The 16545-nt window shown below is 60.0% G+C and overlaps 1 protein-coding gene across 6 annotated transcripts in view; it reads left to right on the top strand.

Annotated features, from left to right (window-relative positions):
* CHID1 (chitinase domain containing 1) overlaps positions 1-16545 on the top strand; it is a 44845-nt gene that overhangs the window by 14327 nt on the left and 13973 nt on the right. For all 6 annotated transcript variants that reach the window (XM_030918028.1, XM_010386752.2, XM_030918026.1 and 3 more), the window contains 3 exons: positions 2936-3028; positions 12771-12872; positions 13800-13955. In XM_030918028.1, coding sequence (XP_030773888.1) covers positions 2936-3028; positions 12771-12872; positions 13800-13955 — 351 coding nt within the window. The remainder of the gene's footprint in view (positions 1-2935; positions 3029-12770; positions 12873-13799; positions 13956-16545) is intronic.

Below are 16545 nucleotides of genomic sequence, written 5' to 3'. Positions count from 1 at the left end.
TTTCCTCCTGGGAGGCCTGGCAGCAGCAGGAGGACAAGGAGCTGCGTGGAGGGAGGCTGGGAGGGGCACTGCAGTGGGGGTAAGGATGTCCCCAAGACTGTGGGGAACCTGTCGTCTGCACAGCCCCTGAGGGGCCCCAGCTCTGCGGGAGGATCAGGTGCCTGCGCTCCTGGCTGAGGGACAATCCCAGGCCCTGCCTGAGGGGGCTCCTTGCTGAGCAGTGGGCAGAGGACCCTGCTGGGGCTGACCTTCCATTACCCTCTGAGGGGAGGGGTGTCTCAGCAGGAGACAGAGTCTGCCAGCTTCCAGCCTTCTCACTCATCCTGGGAGAATGGGTCTATTAATCAGATTTGCCGTAACTCATTTCTGTTTCAGGGCATTAGGTAGGCAGTGAGACAGCACCAGAGGCTCCTCAGGAGACAGCCTCATGTCTGGGGTGGCGTGGGGGCACTGAGACAGCCTCGTGTCTGGGGTGGAGGCTGAGGGTGCTGAGACAACCTCGTGTCAGGGCTCCTGACGGGTCATTAACGTCAGGGTGGGAGGGCAGGAGGCAGTAGGGGAATTGCCGAGCCGGAGTGGCCGCGGCAGGGGAGGACGGGTGGGAGCAGCCTGTGAGCACCTCGTGTCCAGGCTCCTGCAGGAAGGTGGGGAGCTGCCAGCATGGCAGGGGCAGGCAGTATCCAGGCTCCACAGATTCCTTTGGGCATTCTGCTGCCTCGGAGCTACCTCAGCACAGTCCTGCCTTTGACCACCACTTTGACGCCAGCCCCAGTGTGCCAGGCCCAAGGCTGGGCTCAGCAGGTTCTGGTCCCATGCACTGGGCCCTGTACAGAGGCTCAGGGCAGCTTTTCCTGCAGTTTGTTGGCAGTGTCCTTGGCAGGGGTGTTGCTGCCTCTGGTCCCTCCTGAGCGCTGAGTCAGCCTCTTACTGTTGTCCCTACATCCAGAGGGGTTGTGATAGGGGCACTCGGAGCCACTAGTGCCAGCAGCTGGCAATGTGAGGGGGTCTGTCGTGAGGAGCACTCCGGGCAATGCTGCACCACTGTAGCTGCAGCCCACATCGCCTCCAGGGCCCATGTTGTCTCCTGGGGGCCCAGGTACATCTGGGCAACACAGCCTGACTGCGGGTGGACACCCAGGCTCCCTGGGCCCCTCACAGAGTGGGGGCACCTTTTGGCCCTCAGGTCTGGTGTGGCCCTGGAAGAAGGCCATCCCACCACTGTCCTCAGGAGCTGTGGGTACCTGCAGACAGCACAAAGCCCACAGGCTGGGAGCCAGGCAGGAGACCCCCAGGTAGGGTCAACTTCCCCAGGCATCTGGGCAGGGCTTACTCTGCTCACTTTGCTCTGGCGTTTCAGGGGCGGGGGCAGCACCCTCCTTGACCACCACCTCTAAGTGGCACGCAGTGCGTGATAGCCTCTGGCACCCATAGAGTTGTGGACACAGCTGCAGAGGCGTGAGGACAGGCTGCCCAAAGACTCTGCTCCCTGCTGAGGACTGTGCCTGCATTGCAGCCGGCAGAACTAACACCGGATGATCTGGGCCAGAGTTACCCAGGAATTGATGGGGGCTTAGCTTGGAAAATGACAGTCCCAGGCCGGGCGCGGTGGCTCAAGCCTGTAAACCCAGCACTTTGGGAGGCCGAGATGGGCGGATCACGAGGTCAGGAGATCGAGACCATCCTGGCTAACACGGTGAAACCCCGTCTCTACTTAAAAATATAAAAAACTAGCCGGGCGACGAGGCGGGCGCCTGTAGTCCCAGCTACTCGGGAGGCTGAGGCAGGAGAATGGCATAAACCCGGGAGACGGAGCTTGCAGTGAGCCGAGATCCGGTGACTGCACTCCAGCCTGGGTGGCAGAGCAAGACTCCGTCTCAAAAGAAAAAGGAAAATGACAGTCCCATTTGGGCCATGTCAGGGAAACAGGAGCTGCCACTATGCAGCAGTTGCACATGCAGGCCCTGGTCCTGGCACCATCGGGAGCACCAGGACCTCTGGGTACTGGCTAAGGAACCATCACCCCATCCTGACCTAACCTGGTTCTCACCGAGCCCCACAGAGGCTTGTGCTGGAGCAGGGCGGGACCTGAGGCCAGCAGGGCCGGCTCTTGCCCTGCCCTCAGCCCTCCTGTCATCCCCTGAGGGGTGGGTCTGGGTCTCCTCCCCAGATGGGGCTCCCGGGGCTGCAGCGTGACAGTGACAGTCTCCCATGCTCGGTAACAGCCAGAGCCGGCCCAGTGTGGACGCCTCACCCTGAAACCCAACTTTGCAGCAGCATGTGCTCCAGGCCAGTTTCTGCAAAGCGGCCACCTGCAGGTAGACTCTTGGGCACCAGCGTGTGCACATGGCAGGCTTGGGTCCTGAGGGCTGCTCCCAGGCCATGCTAGGAGGGAGGCTAGTGCCGTCCCTTGGGGAGCACTGCTCCACTCCAGGGTCCAGAGGAGGCCTCATTGCTGCTCCCTGTCTCCTCCCCTGCCCACTGCCCTGCCCCCTCCTTCCCTCAGCCACACCAGGCAGGTGTGGCCCTTGGAGTGCCCTGCGGCTGCCCTCGGGTCAGTGTCCTGGACCTGCTGGGGGCCTTTCCTCAACTGGTGTGTCTTTTTTTTTTTTTTTTTTTTTTTTAAATCTGCCGTGTCTGAAGTGTGGTGTGGATACGTGGGGCTGTCTCTGGTTGAGCCCCTCTTTCTGGGGGTTCCTAGGGTACTGCATAGGCCCCCACTCTAGGGGGGCCCATTGGGGCATGAGACAGTGTTGTTGGGGCTACATCCAGAGATGGATAGGAAGTTCCCACGAAGGGACTCGCAGCCTCACCTGCCCTGCTGCAGGGTGTCAGGTTGGGGACCAGCCCCACCCCTCCCTGAGGCAGTGGGTGTCGCAGAACCCTGGGAGAGGCCTCAGTGCCAGGCACTGCCAACCCCACCTCTCGGTTCTTACAGGGGCCTCATCCACATGCTCACTCACCTGGCCGAAGCTCTGCACCAGGCCCGGCTGCTGGCCCTCCTGGTCATCCCACCTGCCATCACCCCCGGGTAAGTGCTGCTCTGGAGGTGTGGGGGTGACTGTGGAGGTCTCTGGGGTCTGGGGCAGCCGGTACAGGGTGTTGGCCAAGGGCCCACGCCCTCCTGCTCAACACCCAAACCCCAGCCCGTCTGTACAGAGGCTTCAGCTGCCACACACACTCTGTGCCCCTGTGCTGGGCCCAGAGAAGGCTCCAAGTCAGCACGTGAGTCCCAGGGGCAGACCTGGGGGCCAAGTGGACAGAAGCAGGCTGGGTTGGGGAGTCACAGAGCCCAGGCAGGGCTGGCCTGGCTGGGGGCACCCCAAGGTGTCGAGGCAAAAGACCCAGGGCTTTGCCCAGGGCAGCCCCTCAGGCAGACTCTGGAAAGAAGCTGCCAACCCTCTGCACCTCTGCAGCCTTCTGTCCCTTCAGAGGCAGAGAAGTGACTGTGGGCCACTCACCGTGTGTGGTTGGGTGTACCCCCAAGCCCGAGGATGTCTAGAGGGACTCACAGAAGAGCCAGTTTGTGCTCACAGGAGGCTGCCACCCTGCAGACGCCTGTCCCAGCACAGGCCGGCCATGCCCTCAGGGTGGCACCCCTGGCTGAGCAGGCAGCTTGGTGGCCTCCCTCACAGCCTGGAGGCTGCTGAGGGCGTTTTGCACGGTCCACCGACTTTTCTCTCCAAGCTTTCCAGGGCTCTCCGCTGATCAGTGTGGGCTTCAGCCGGGCAAGGCAGCGCTGGGACAGACATGGCAGCATGTCCTGCAGACCGGGTTTCAGACCTGTGCCCCGCTCCCGCTGTCGTGGCCAGGTTCCTTCCCTGGAGCTGGGGCGGGCTGTGCTCAGACCCTTCTGGCTCCCAGCACAACGCAGTTCCTAGTTCCTGGTGGGCCCAGACTGACCCTTTGATGGAAGACCTTGGAAAGTGGAAAGCAGAAGGGGTGCTGAGAGCTGAGCCCTGGGGGCTGCTTTGTGCATGGCCTGAGCTTGCACACGTACCCAGCATTGTGCAGACAGGACTCGCTCTACCTGTGACCAGGCGTTCGGGGTCCTGTCCCAGACCGAGCCCACACTGCTGTGTGCCCTGGCCCCTCCCTCTCCTTTATGTGCCAGCTGGGCTGATCTGTGGGTGGTGCTAGCGGGGAGGAGCCCGGCTCTGCCTTGACGATTGTGCTCCCGCAGCCCAGCAACCTCACCTTCCCCAGCAAGAACGGGCCCAAGTCCAGGCCTGGAGTCTCACCTCTCTTCTGGGTTTGGGGCCTGTGTCATCCCCCACATTGCATCTTTTTTTTTCTTTTCTTTTCTTTTCTTCTTTTTTTTTTTTTGAGATGGAGTCTCACTCTGTCACCCAGCCTGGAGTGCAGTGGTGCGATCTTACCTCACTGCAACCTCTGCCTCCCAGGCTCAAGTGATTCCCCTATCTCGGCCTCCTAAGTAGCTGGGACCACAGGCACATGCCACCACGCCCAGCTAATTTTTTGTTTGTTTTTTGTTTTGTAGAAATGAGGTTTCGCCATGTTGCCGAGGCTGGTCTTGAACCCCTGGGCTCAAGCGATCGTCCTACCCCGGCCTCCCAAGGCACCATGGCCAGCCTTTTCCAACGTGAGACACTTAATGTCTGACCTGTGTTCCCAGGGTTTGAAGGGGGCTGGCAGGTGCTGGCTGTGAGGACATGCCCTTCCTGAGCTGACAGCACTTGTCTCAGGTGGTTGGGAGGATTTTGCAGGCTTGGGGCTGGGAGAAAATTCCTTGGGGTGGCAGACATTCCCTGTCCAGAGGCCATGAGCCTGGCCACCTCTGTGAGGCACAGATTTCATGGAGCTCCCGGGTTGCCCTTTGTACTTAGGGGAGCTGCAGAAGCAGCCATCGGTGGGGACCAGCTCAGGAGCCCAGGGCAGTTACTGAGTCCGGGGCAGAGGGCCAGGTGCCTGCCTTTTGCTGGTGGCAGCCTCTGCCTGAGCTTCTGGCCCTAGGCAGGAAGTGGACAGTCTGAGCTGGGCCAGATCCCTGCCCCTCACCCCACAGCAACCAAAGCTCACAGCTCCCTTTGCATGGCGCTGGTGGGGGTTGCAGCTGTAGGGTGGGATGCATGCCAGGGCTGTGGGCACTGTGACCAGACTGGGGGCGGGGCCAAGGCTCGCCGTGGGGGTCCCCGGGGAAGTGGGGCCCAGCTGGGCAGAGGGCTGGGCGCTGCTGTTGTGCACCTGCTCACCTGGAGCGCGGGGCTGTGCCCTCCCAGTCGGCAGGGCCCGTGAAGGTGCTAAGACTCCCTTGGGTTCTCCCGAGGCTCTGGCTGCACCCCCAGAGGTGAGGAGGGCTGTTTTATCATCTGTGTTTATCCTCCCAACCCCACTCTGAAGGAAGAGTAGCTACTGCAGAGAAGCCTCATAAATCCCTGTCCCTGGCACTTTTGCAGCAGAACATAATTTTGCTTGTCATTCACCTCACAAGAGCCACGCTGCCAACACATGGGCTCTCTCTTTCCAGGGGCGCTGTCCGTGGAACAATGGCCCCGGGAGGGAGGTCTGCGTGCTGCAGGGAGGGGCACCCCAAGTCGCCAAATGCAAATTTATCGTGTCCTTTGTCAGCAGACAGAGGCAGCCCTAACTCAGCTGCCACAGACCCCAGGGGGTCTGGTCCTGGAACTGAGCACTCTGCTGACCTCCAGCCCTGCTTCCACGGTCACAGTCTCGGCAACGGAGGAGACCCAGGGGCAAAGCCACAGTGTAAACCCCACAGGCCAGTGGGACCAGCAGACTGTCCCCAGGTGCCAGTGTGGTGGTGCCACCCTTATGTGGGGAGCGGAGCCCTTGGGTTAGTCTCTAGTTGGCCCCTCTTGTTTTCTGGGCGTCCTTAGCTACTGGGACCCTCTTGGGTCCAGGGAGCTGATCTCAGAAACCCAGGGAGGGCCGGGTTCTTTCCTGGGCCCTGCTGGTGCTGTTGCTGGCCTTGTAGGCAGTGGTCCACTCTGAGGTGGGTGGGGCCATGACGCTGGCCATCTCCTCTAAGCCCCATGGTTTAGGGCAGGCCATCACTGTATGGGGAGCCCGACTCAGCAGTCAGAGAAAGGTAACGCATGGGGGTGCCATCACCAGATCCCCAGCAAACACGTTTGCACAGAGGCCCCTGCTCCCCGCCTACCTGCCTCTTGTCTGCAGCCTCGGGGGATGGGGCAGGCTGCGTGCTGGCAGTTTGTGTTGAGGCCTCTTGGGGGGGACTGTAGGCACTCTGTGCAGTGTGGACAGGCTGAGGTCCAGGCTGGGGTCAGTCCCCAAAGAGCTGAAGGGTGCTGACAGGCCAGTCAGGGAGCAGGCTAGGCCTGCAGGCTGATGGACAGTAGAGCAGCCATTGTGAGGGGGTGAGGAGGCTGGCAGCAGCAGATGGGTCAGGCGACCCAAGGCCATGGGAGACAGGTTCAGAAATCTCCGACAGGTAGGCAGAGGGGGAGGGGAGCTGTGGGTGGAGGAACAGATATGGGCACTGGCTGCTGGGGGCAGATGCCCTGAGCGTGGGAGGTTGCAGGGACAGTGATGCCAGCATCTGTTAGGATTGGGGAAAGGTATTCCCTGAGGACTGCTGTGGGGCCTGACACTGATGCCACCATCTCTCTTAGGATTGGGAACTGGCATTCCCTCAGGGCTGCTGTGGGGCCTGGCTCTGCAGGTGGGAACTGCGGGGCCAGGTGGTGTGGCTGGCAGGGACTGGGGACCACAGTCTGAGCCCACACCTTCCTCACAGTCAGCCTGGAGGGAGGTCAACTGGGGACAGACTACGGCCCTCCCCTGCTGGGTGGCTGGAAGATGAGAATCTAGGGAGAGATGGAGGCTAAGCCCATAGGGTCTGGTAGCTGCAGTGCAGGAGAAGGGAAGAGATGGGCCCACCCCAGCAGATGGTGGCGGGAGGGGGTGACGTGGAGCCAACGTTCCTTTTGCCTGGCGTCGATGCAGTGAGGCAGACATCACCCGGAGATGGTACCTGGTCAGCCGAGGGAAGAGGGGGCATCTGCCACATGGGCCTAGTGTTGGGACCAAGGTGGGTGGGTGGGGGTTTCAGGGAGGTCGTAGGTAGAACGTGGGAGTCGTGCTGTGCTGGAGGGACAGTGTGGGTACGTGGCAGAAGACTGTGGGCTCACTTGTGTTACCATCTCCCCTCGGCATGTGGGAGGACGCTGTTCTGGAGGCCGCATCCACCCTGGCCTCTGGCAGCTGTGGGGTCCACGTGGCTGGAGGGACCTGGTTAGGCCCCAACCTGGGATTGTTCATCCCCTCTTTCTGGAAAGAGGGAAAGAAAGGGTGACTTGGGGAGGAGAGTGTGAGGCAGCCAGCTGGGCAGTGCACCCCCAGGGCCCTGGGGCACAGAGCGCCCTGTCTCAGCATCAAGCTCGTGCAGGGGCAGCCCTGGCAGAGCAGAGTGCGTCCAGCCATCTGGAGGGGCACTGGCGTTGGTGTAGGCCCAGGATCCAGTCGAGGCTGAGTGGGCACTCACCTTCCTTGCTGCCTGCATGGGGCCCACCCAGGACATGGGCGATGGGAGGGTGGGCAGCTGGCTGTGATGAGCTCCTTTTCTTTCTTTCCTTCCTCCCGGGGCTTTCATTCCTCAGAAATGAATTCAGAACATGGTGTTTTCGGTGTGAGCGGTAATTCCTGTTCATCTGAAGTCACACTGCGTCTAATCCATGACAAGCTGTTACCTCATTTCTCAGCCGTGGTGATCCCCTCTTGTCCGGGTGCCATGGGGCACAGAGACAAATGGCTCCCCTGCCGGCTCTCGTGGCTGTCTGGGTGAGGGACACAGGCTGGGGAGGGGCGGTCCTGGGAGTGGCCCCTTTGTAGTCTTTCTTGCGGATAAGAGGAGGTCCACATTCCCGGGTGGTCCCCAGGGCCAGCGCCAGGTAGGGGGTGGCAGGACCAGGGGCGCAGGCCTGGTTCCCTCCCCTCTCCCCCACTGATCACCACTGTGAGCTGCGTCCGCCTCTGGACGGGGCCTGCTTTGTTCCCTCGTGTTGTTACCACCCTTGAAAGCGTGAGGACCGTTCCCAGCCTGTGGCCGTGGTTGGTGCCTGGCTGTAGCAGAGTTGTTGAGTCAGTGGGCAGCAACATGAGCCCCGAAGGGAAAACGCAGGCTGTGCCACATGCGTGTGGCGTGTTGGCATGCTGCACTAAGGGGCGCAGTGTGGAGCCTTGTCCCCTGGCAGGACTGCCCCTTCCTGCTTGGGGACATCGTGGAGCTGCATTTCTGGTGGAGGCATGAGGGGCATTCGTGGTTTCTGTGCCACGTTCTGTAGCCGGTGGGAGCCAGATCCTGGACACATGGCCTCACCTACCAAGGCCTTGTGGAGTGAAGCCAGCTCTGCTAGGAGTGTCTGGTGAGGCCAAGGCCATGAGATGGTAGAAAGTATGGTGCCCACAAGAGGGACAGGGGTGTTGCAGCACTGTGGATGTGGGGGTGGCACACAAGCCCGGCTCACGGCAGGAGCTCACATGTCTGATATAGCAGCGTGTGAAACAGGACTGGGTGCTCGGAAGGGCATCATGGCCACAGGGGAGGAGTTGGACTGGGATAGGCCCCTGCAGAATAGAAACTGCGACTGACAGGGCTGCCATGAGATTGGCAAAGGAGGAGCCAAAGGGACAGGCAGTCATGCTGGCCACGGTCCTGGGTGCAGCAAAGGCCCAAGTTAGAAGCAGAACCGTGGGGCACGTGAGAGGAAGGAGTGACTGACAGACACAGACAACTCTGACCAGGATGTCGGCACATTAGAAGATACCAGCCTTCTGGTATCTTCTGAATACCAGAGTGAGGAGTGAGAAGACCAGCCTCTCGCCAGGAGGAGCGGTGCTGCCCACGCCACTGACCAAGAGCACATGACCACCTGAGAGAGCTGGAGGGAGAGAAAATGCGAACACGGTGGTGGGAATGCAGCAAGGGGCTGGGTGTGGAGGCTCGCGCCTGTGATGCCAGCATTTGGGGAGGCTGAGGCGGGAGGATCGCTTGAGCCCAGGAGTTTGAGACCGGCCTGGGCAACATAGACCCCATCTTTATAAAAAATTTTATTTATTTATTTTATTTTATTTTATTTTTTTGAGACAGAGTCTCGCTCTGTCGCCCAGGCTGGAGTGCAGTGGCCGGATCTCAGCTCACTGCAAGCTCCCCCTCCCGGGTTTACGCCATTCTCCTGCCTCAGCCTCCTGAGTAGCTGGGACTACAGGCGCCCGCCACCTCACCTGGCTAGTTTTTTGTATTTTTTAGTAGAGACGGGGTTTCATCGTGTTAGCCAGGATGGTCTCAATCTCCTGACCTCGTGATCCGCCTGCCTCGGCCTCCCAAAGTGCTGGGATTACAGGCTTGAGCCACTGCGCCCGGCCTTATAAAAAATTTAAAAATTAGCCGGACGTGGTGGCACCTGTGGTCCCAGCTCCTCAGGAGGCAACAGAGCAAGACCCTGACTCAGAAACAGAAGAGAAGAAAAGCAAGCAAGCAACAAAGACCCCACAGAAAAGCGGGCAGGAGACCTGGACTCGGAGCCACGAGAGGCCTCAGACGTGTGCGTGGAGCTGGTGGGCAGGCTGGGAGATGCTCAACCACGTTATTCATGAGGGAAGCGCAAATGCAAGTCACTGGGAGATCTCAGTTCAGGAGCAGCCGGGGTGGGATGGAACCGACAGCCCACGCCACCTGGCATCTGCCGCCAGGGCCTGAGTGTTGTGGGCTGTGAGCCGGGGGGCTCTGTGTGGGAGGGGCCAAGGGGCTGTCTGGGACCGACTCGGAGAGGCGCTGGCAAGCCCGGAGGCTGCCTTCTGGCGAAGCCTCTTCCTGGTGCAGTTGGCACCTTTTTGCTGTGTCCTTACGTGGCAAAGAGCTGCGGTGTCTCTTCTCATAGGGACAAAAACTCTGCCTTGGGGCCCGTCGTCATGGCCTTGTCTAGCCCTAACCACCTCCTAAAGGCCCCATCTCCAGAACCATCACGTCAGTGGTTAGGGCTTCAGCATCACCATTTGTGGGGACACAAGCACCCTGTCCACAGCAATACCGACGCCTCGTCTTGCTCTGTCGCCCAGGCTGAAGTGCGGCACAGTGGCGTGGTCGTGGCTCTTGCTCTGTCGCCCAGGCTGAAGTGCGGCGCAGTGGCGTGGTCATGGCTCTTGCTCTGTCGCCCAGGCTGGAGTGCGGCACGGTGGTGGCGTGGTCATGGCTCTTGCTCTGTCGCCCAGGCTGGAGTGCGGCGCGGTGGTGGCGTGGTCATGGCTCTTGCTCTGTCGCCCAGGCTGGAGTGCGGCGCGGTGGTGGCGTGGTCATGGCTCTTGCTCTGTCGCCCAGGCTGGAGTGCGGCGCGGTGGTGGCGTGGTCATGGCTCTTGCTCTGTCGCCCAGGCTGGAGTGCGGCGCGGTGGTGGCGTGGTCATGGCTCTTGCTCTGTCGCCCAGGCTGGAGTGCGGCGCGGTGGTGGCGTGGTCATGGCTCTTGCTCTGTCGCCCAGGCTGGAGTGCGGCGCGGTGGTGGCGTGGTCATGGCTCTTGCTCTGTCGCCCAGGCTGGAGTGCGGCGCGGTGGTGGCGTGGTCATGGCTCTTGCTCTGTCGCCCAGGCTGGAGTGCGGCGCGGTGGTGGCGTGGTCATGGCTCTTGCTCTGTCGCCCAGGCTGGAGTGCGGCGCGGTGGTGGCGTGGTCATGGCTCTTGCTCTGTCGCCCAGGCTGGAGTGCGGCGCGGTGGTGGCGTGGTCATGGCTCTTGCTCTGTCGCCCAGGCTGGAGTGCGGCGCGGTGGTGGCGTGGTCATGGCTCTTGCTCTGTCGCCCAGGCTGGAGTGCGGCGCGGTGGTGGCGTGGTCATGGCTCTTGCTCTGTCGCCCAGGCTGGAGTGCGGTGCAGTGGCGTGGTCATGGCTCACTGCAGCCTCCACCTCCTGGCTCAAGCCGTCCTCCCACCTCAGCCCCCCAAGTAGTTGGGACTACAGGCACTCACCACTACGCCTGGCTAATGTTTTCATTTTTTTGTGGAGACAGAGTCTTGCTGTGTTCCCCAGGCTGGACTCCAACTCCTGGGCTCGAGAGATCGACCTGCCTCAGCCTCCCAAGCGCTGGGATGACAGGTGTGAGCCGCCACACGCAACCATTTTTCCTTTTTGAATCAACTAAAAAAGGCAAGAGGATTGCTTGAGCCCAAACGTTCAAGGGCAGTAGCGAGATAGGATTGTGCTGCTGCACTCCAGCCTGGGTGACATAGAGACCCCATCTCAAAAATAGAAATGACCTTGGGTGTCGGTGAGAGGACCTGGGTGGAGGCCTCGGCCCAGAGGGAGGTTGCAGGGCGGGAAGGGTTGAGTGGACAGCTGGATCTGGGGCTGAGGTCTTAGGGGCACCTGGCTAGAGAGAGGGGCCCAGGCACTGAGGGAGGCCACCAGGAGTGATGGGCATAGCGCTGGCAGGTGTTTCTCAGGGATCCAGGGAGGCTGACCATGCCTGAGCGGTGGGGCTGGCAGGCATCAGGAAAAGAGGTCGGGGCTGAGGGGACCACTGATGATGCTCCATGTACCCGCAGGCCGGGACAGCATGGGGCGGACAGACTCTGGGGCCTGGGTCTCCTGGTGCTCAGCAGAGGAGGAAGGCCCAGACCTTGGTCCTAGTAGACTCAAGGCAGGGGCTGGGGTAAAACTGTACATCTGGAGAGGGGCTCCTCAGACCTGCCAGGTGGGTCCAGGGATCTGCAGGGGTGTCTTGGGCCCTGAAGCCCCTGACAGAAGCCCCAGCACGGAGGCCCTTGGCATGGTCCAGATTTGGAAGCCCAGTGGCCCTTGAGCAGAAGAGGGTTCACAGCTGAGGGAGATCAGGGCTCACTGCCTCACAGGGGCCCCACCTCACTTTGGTGAATGCCGCTCCTCCGGCCGCGTCCCCCATGCTGTTGTCCTGTGTCCTGCTGCTGTGGGGTCCCTTGGCCCCCTCAGTGTTGACCTTTGTGTACCACTCCCATCTCCCCTTGGCTTACAGACCTGGGTGTGGAGGGGCCATAGGCCAGCGCCCAACTCTCCCTGGGCCAGGCAGGAGGGCTGCCCCAGGAGACACTAGTTCCCAGTGGATCTAGGTCAGGAAGGAGCAGGTCTCCGAGGGAAGGGCTGCCATCCAGAGATGGCCCAGGGGCCAGGCAGATAGAACAGGACTGCTTCCTCTGCAGTTCCCATGCCACAGGTGTCCGCAGCCGACCAGGGAATGTGCCACACAGCCTTGCTCCATCCCTGGGAGCCAAGCACTTGTACTTCCCATCTACCTGCTGAGGTCCAGTGAGGGCTTTGGACAGTCTGATTGGGCCAGGCTGACCCTGAGTGGGCTTGAGGGCTGTGTCCCAGGAGCTGCCTCTGCTTTCAGGGAGGCTTTGGTGCAGACCCGGGAGGGGACGCTCCTGGGAGCCTGGATCAGTCACTTCCATCTCAGCGACTCCAGCTCTCGGCAGTGGCCCATCCTCTTAGCCACTCTCCACAGACCTTGCCCCTCCACGGGCAGCCCTGGCCCAGGTCTCCCCACCGTGAGGCCTGTCATTCTCAACTGTATCCTGGTCTCAGGCCTCTGGGCCCCCATGACCACATCCCAGTGTCTCCCAGCCCCCAGGCTCTGTGGCCCCGACCAAGCTGCAGGCTGTCCCCACCCCAGGAGGACACTTTTCCCCTTGGAAGAAGTGACCCAAGTCCCCCACAGCCAGCTTGCTTTCACCCCAGCTGCACCGCAGCTGGGGAGAGGTTTCAGGCAGGGCATAGCAGCCTGAGGTGGCTGCACCTGTCTGTTGCAGGACCGACCAGCTGGGCATGTTCACGCACAAGGAGTTTGAGCAACTGGCCCCCGTGCTGGATGGTTTCAGCCTCATGACCTACGACTACTCCACAGCGCATCAGTGAGTGTGGGCTTGGGGGCTTCTAGGGTACAGCAGACTCCACAGCGCAGCAGTCAGTGTGGACCTGGGGGGTTCCTGGGCACAGCTGACGCCCTCCTACCTGTGGTTCTGTGCACAAGGCCACCTGCTGAACCTGGACGCCCACCTGGGGGAAGCCAGTGGCACTGCACCTGTCCCATGCCCTGTGGTGGTCCTGTGGATGGGGCCCTGCCTCTGGTGGAGCCGGGTCCCGGGCGGGGCACAGGCACAGTCCTGCTGCTGCCCGATGCCACCCTGTCCTCCTTGGCCTGAGCCACGCTATTGTGGGTGGGCCATGTGACACGGCGCAGGCAGGGACACCGCAGGAAGGATGCTCAGAAGGCCTCATGTCTGCTGACCTTCCCACTGTGTCATGTGGACTCCTGCCTGTGGTTCTGGGGTGGGGGCCACATATGAGTTCCTGGCCCTGGATGTGGTGTGCCTCCTGGGGCCGCTCTGCTGATAGCCCGTTATGATGGGTCACTTCTATTCTTCACAACTTTCTTTTTTTGAGACGGAGTCTCGCTCTGTCCACCAGGCTGGAGTGCAGTGGCGCGATCTCGGCTCACGGCAAGCTCTGCCTCCCGGGTTCCCGCCATTCTCCTGCCTCAGCCTCCCGAGTAGCTGGGACTACAGGCGCCCGCCACGGCGCCCGGCTTTTTTTTTGTATTTTCAGTAGAGACGGGGTTTTACTGTGGTCTCGATCTCCTGACCTTGTGATCCGCCCGCCTCGGCCTCCCAAAGTGCTGGGATTACAGGCGTGAGCCACCGCGCCCGGCCTTCTTCACAACTTTCTAGAGGTGTTAGCCGCAGCATGGGGAGAATGCACCCCTCGGTGGAGGGCCCCAACAGTGGCTCAGGTGCGGCGCCCTCCCTGTTGCTGAAACTCGCTCACCCCTTGCCCTGCAGGCCTGGCCCTAATGCACCCCTGTCCTGGGTTCGAGCCTGCGTCCAGGTCCTGGACCCCAAGTCCAAGTGGCGAAGCAAAATCCTCCTGGGGCTCAACTTCTATGGTATGGACTACGCAACCTCCAAGGATGCCCGTGAGCCTGTTGTTGGGGCCAGGTGAGCCAAGGGCTCTCCCTGCCGTGCTGAAGGTGTCACTGGGTGTGGGTGGGTGTGGGTGTAAGGAGACGGAGTGATGGGAAGGGTCCCGGTCCCCTGGGGCTCATGCCCCACAGAGTCAGAGATAGGGGCTGGGCCAGGAGTCAGTCCTGCTTGGTGCCCGCCCCACCGCAGCCCCCACTGTGGTCGCCACCCACGACACCGCCACGTCAGCTGTCCCCACATCGGGGCAAGGCTGGGACTGAGGCTTCCCCCACCTGTCAGCCTCTCCAACAGCACCCAGGCCGGCCGGGGCCTCCTGTGTTGAATTTGAATGCTCCTCTCCTCTGCCCAGGACTGATTTCCTGCTTTGTGTGTTCTTGGTGTGCTCTGCCAGTGTGGTTTCTTTTTGGCATTACTTTACTTCATTTCTGGAGGACATTTTCCTGGCTGTAGAATTCTGGCTGTCGGTTTTTTCACCAGCACCTTAAGCACGTTGCCGCCCTCTCATTCAGACAGACGGCGTTTCACCGCCACCTCGTTCTCCCGCCTGTGTTGCCGTCCTCCCTGCTCTTAGGACTATCTTGTATTTATGGCTGGTTTTGGACAATTTGATTGACATGTCTTCCTTTTCCTTTTGCATAGTGTTCATGGAGCCTCTTGAATCTGTGCATTCGTACTCTTAGCAAATTTGGAAAATTTGGGGCCAAATTATTCAAATATTTTTTATTTCTTCTGTCCTCTCCTTTGGAGACCACAAACACTAGATCCATTGAATTTGTCCCACAGCTCACGAATACACCGTTTACCTTTTGGGAATCTCTTTTTTTGTTGTTTTTTGAGATGGAGTTTCACTCTGTCGCCCAGGCTGGAGTGTAGTGGCGCCATCTCGGCTCACTGCAAGCCCTGCCTCCTGGGTTCACGCCACTCTCCTGCCTCAGCCTCCTGAGTAGCTGGGACTACAGGCGCCCGCCACCATGCCCTGCTAATTTTTTGTGTTTATAGTAAAAATGGGATTTCACCATGTTAGGATGGTTTTGATCTCCTGACCTTGTGATCCTCCTGCCTCAGCCTCCGAAAGTGCTGGGATTACAGGTGTGAGCCACCGCATCCGGCCGGGATTCTTTTTTCTGTTTCCTTTTGTTTTTTTTTGAGACAGGGTCTCACTCTGTCGTCCAGGCTGCAGTGCACTGGTGTGATCATAGCTCACTGCAGTCTCAACCTCCTGGGCTGAAGCTATCCTCCCACCTCAGCCTCCCAAATAGCTGGGACCACAGGTGCATGCCACCACGCCCTGCTAATTTTTGTACTTTTTTGTAGAGACAGGGTTTTGCCATGTTGTCCAGGCTGGTCTCAAATTCCTAGTCTCAAGCGATCCTCCTGCCTCAGCCTCCCAAAGTGCTGGGATGACAGGTGTGAGCGCCGCGCCTGGCCTGGCCATTTCTCTTCCTATGCCCAACCTGCCATTAATCCCAACCTGCCCTGAATCCCATCGAGCCTGACGCAGTCATTTCTCTCACCACCCAACCTTCCATTAATCTCATCCAGTGCTTTTGTCACCTCATGTGTTGTAATTCAATCTTGTTTTATTTTTTATGAGATGGGAGGGTCTCACTATGTTGCCCAGGCTGGTCTCGAACTCCTGGGCTCAACCATCCTCCTGCCTCAGCCTCCCAAAGTGCTACTGTGACAGGCGCGAGCCACCGAGCCTGGCCAACATGTTGCAATTCTCTAGAGGCTTGTTTGGGGTCCCCTTTCCCTCTTCCATGTCTCTACTAAACTTTTGCAGATTGGGATTCAATTGTAATAACTGCTGAGTGCTCGTGTCTGCTGGTTCTGATATTGGGGTCAGTTTCAGTAGACTGCTTTTCCTCCTTGTTTGGCGTCCTATTATGCTGCCTTTCTGTGGGCCTGGTACTCTTGGGTTGATGCCTCGGGCATTGCGAATTTTACCATGTTGAGTGCTGGGTGTTTTAGCTTTTTTTTTTTTTTTTTTTTTGAGACAGAGTCTCGCTCTGTCACCCAGGCTGGAGTGCAGTGGCGCGATCTCGGCTCACTGCAAGCTCCGCCTCCTGGGTTCACGCCATTCTCCTGCCTCAGCCTCCCGAGTAGTTGGGACTATAGGCGCCGCCACCTCGCCTGGCTAATTTTTTTTGTATTTTTTTAGTAGAGACGGGGTTTCACTGGGTTAACCAGGATGGTCTCGATCTCCTGACCTCGCGATCTGCCCGTCTCGGCCTCCCAAAGTGCTGGGATTACAGGCGTAAGCTACCGCGCCCGGCCTAGCATTTCTATAAATCATCTTAATCTTTGTTCTGGGTGTAGTTGAGTTTCTTAGAAACAGTTTTAGCTGCTCGCTTTTTTGGAGAACCTGGTCCTTTCTGTGGAGGCCTCAGCTGTCGTCTTTGTGAGTCTCTGCAGGTCCCCCACAGGCCTGCCCTCCGTGAGGGGTATGTGTGTGTCAGCCCAGGCAGGTGAGCAGAGGCCAGACCATCACCCCTGCTTCTTCCTGGTCGGCCGTGGGGAGGGGCAGAGGTAACCTGCTGGATTCGCGGGTCCTGAGGGTGGCGGCAGTGGATAGAGGAGCATGTCGGGGCAGTGTTCCCTGCCT

The sequence above is a fragment of the Rhinopithecus roxellana genome, chromosome 15, assembly GCF_007565055.1.
Source record: "Rhinopithecus roxellana isolate Shanxi Qingling chromosome 15, ASM756505v1, whole genome shotgun sequence".
Classification (NCBI taxonomy): Eukaryota; Metazoa; Chordata; class Mammalia; order Primates; family Cercopithecidae; genus Rhinopithecus; species Rhinopithecus roxellana.
This window is presented reverse-complemented; position numbering and strand designations above follow the sequence as displayed.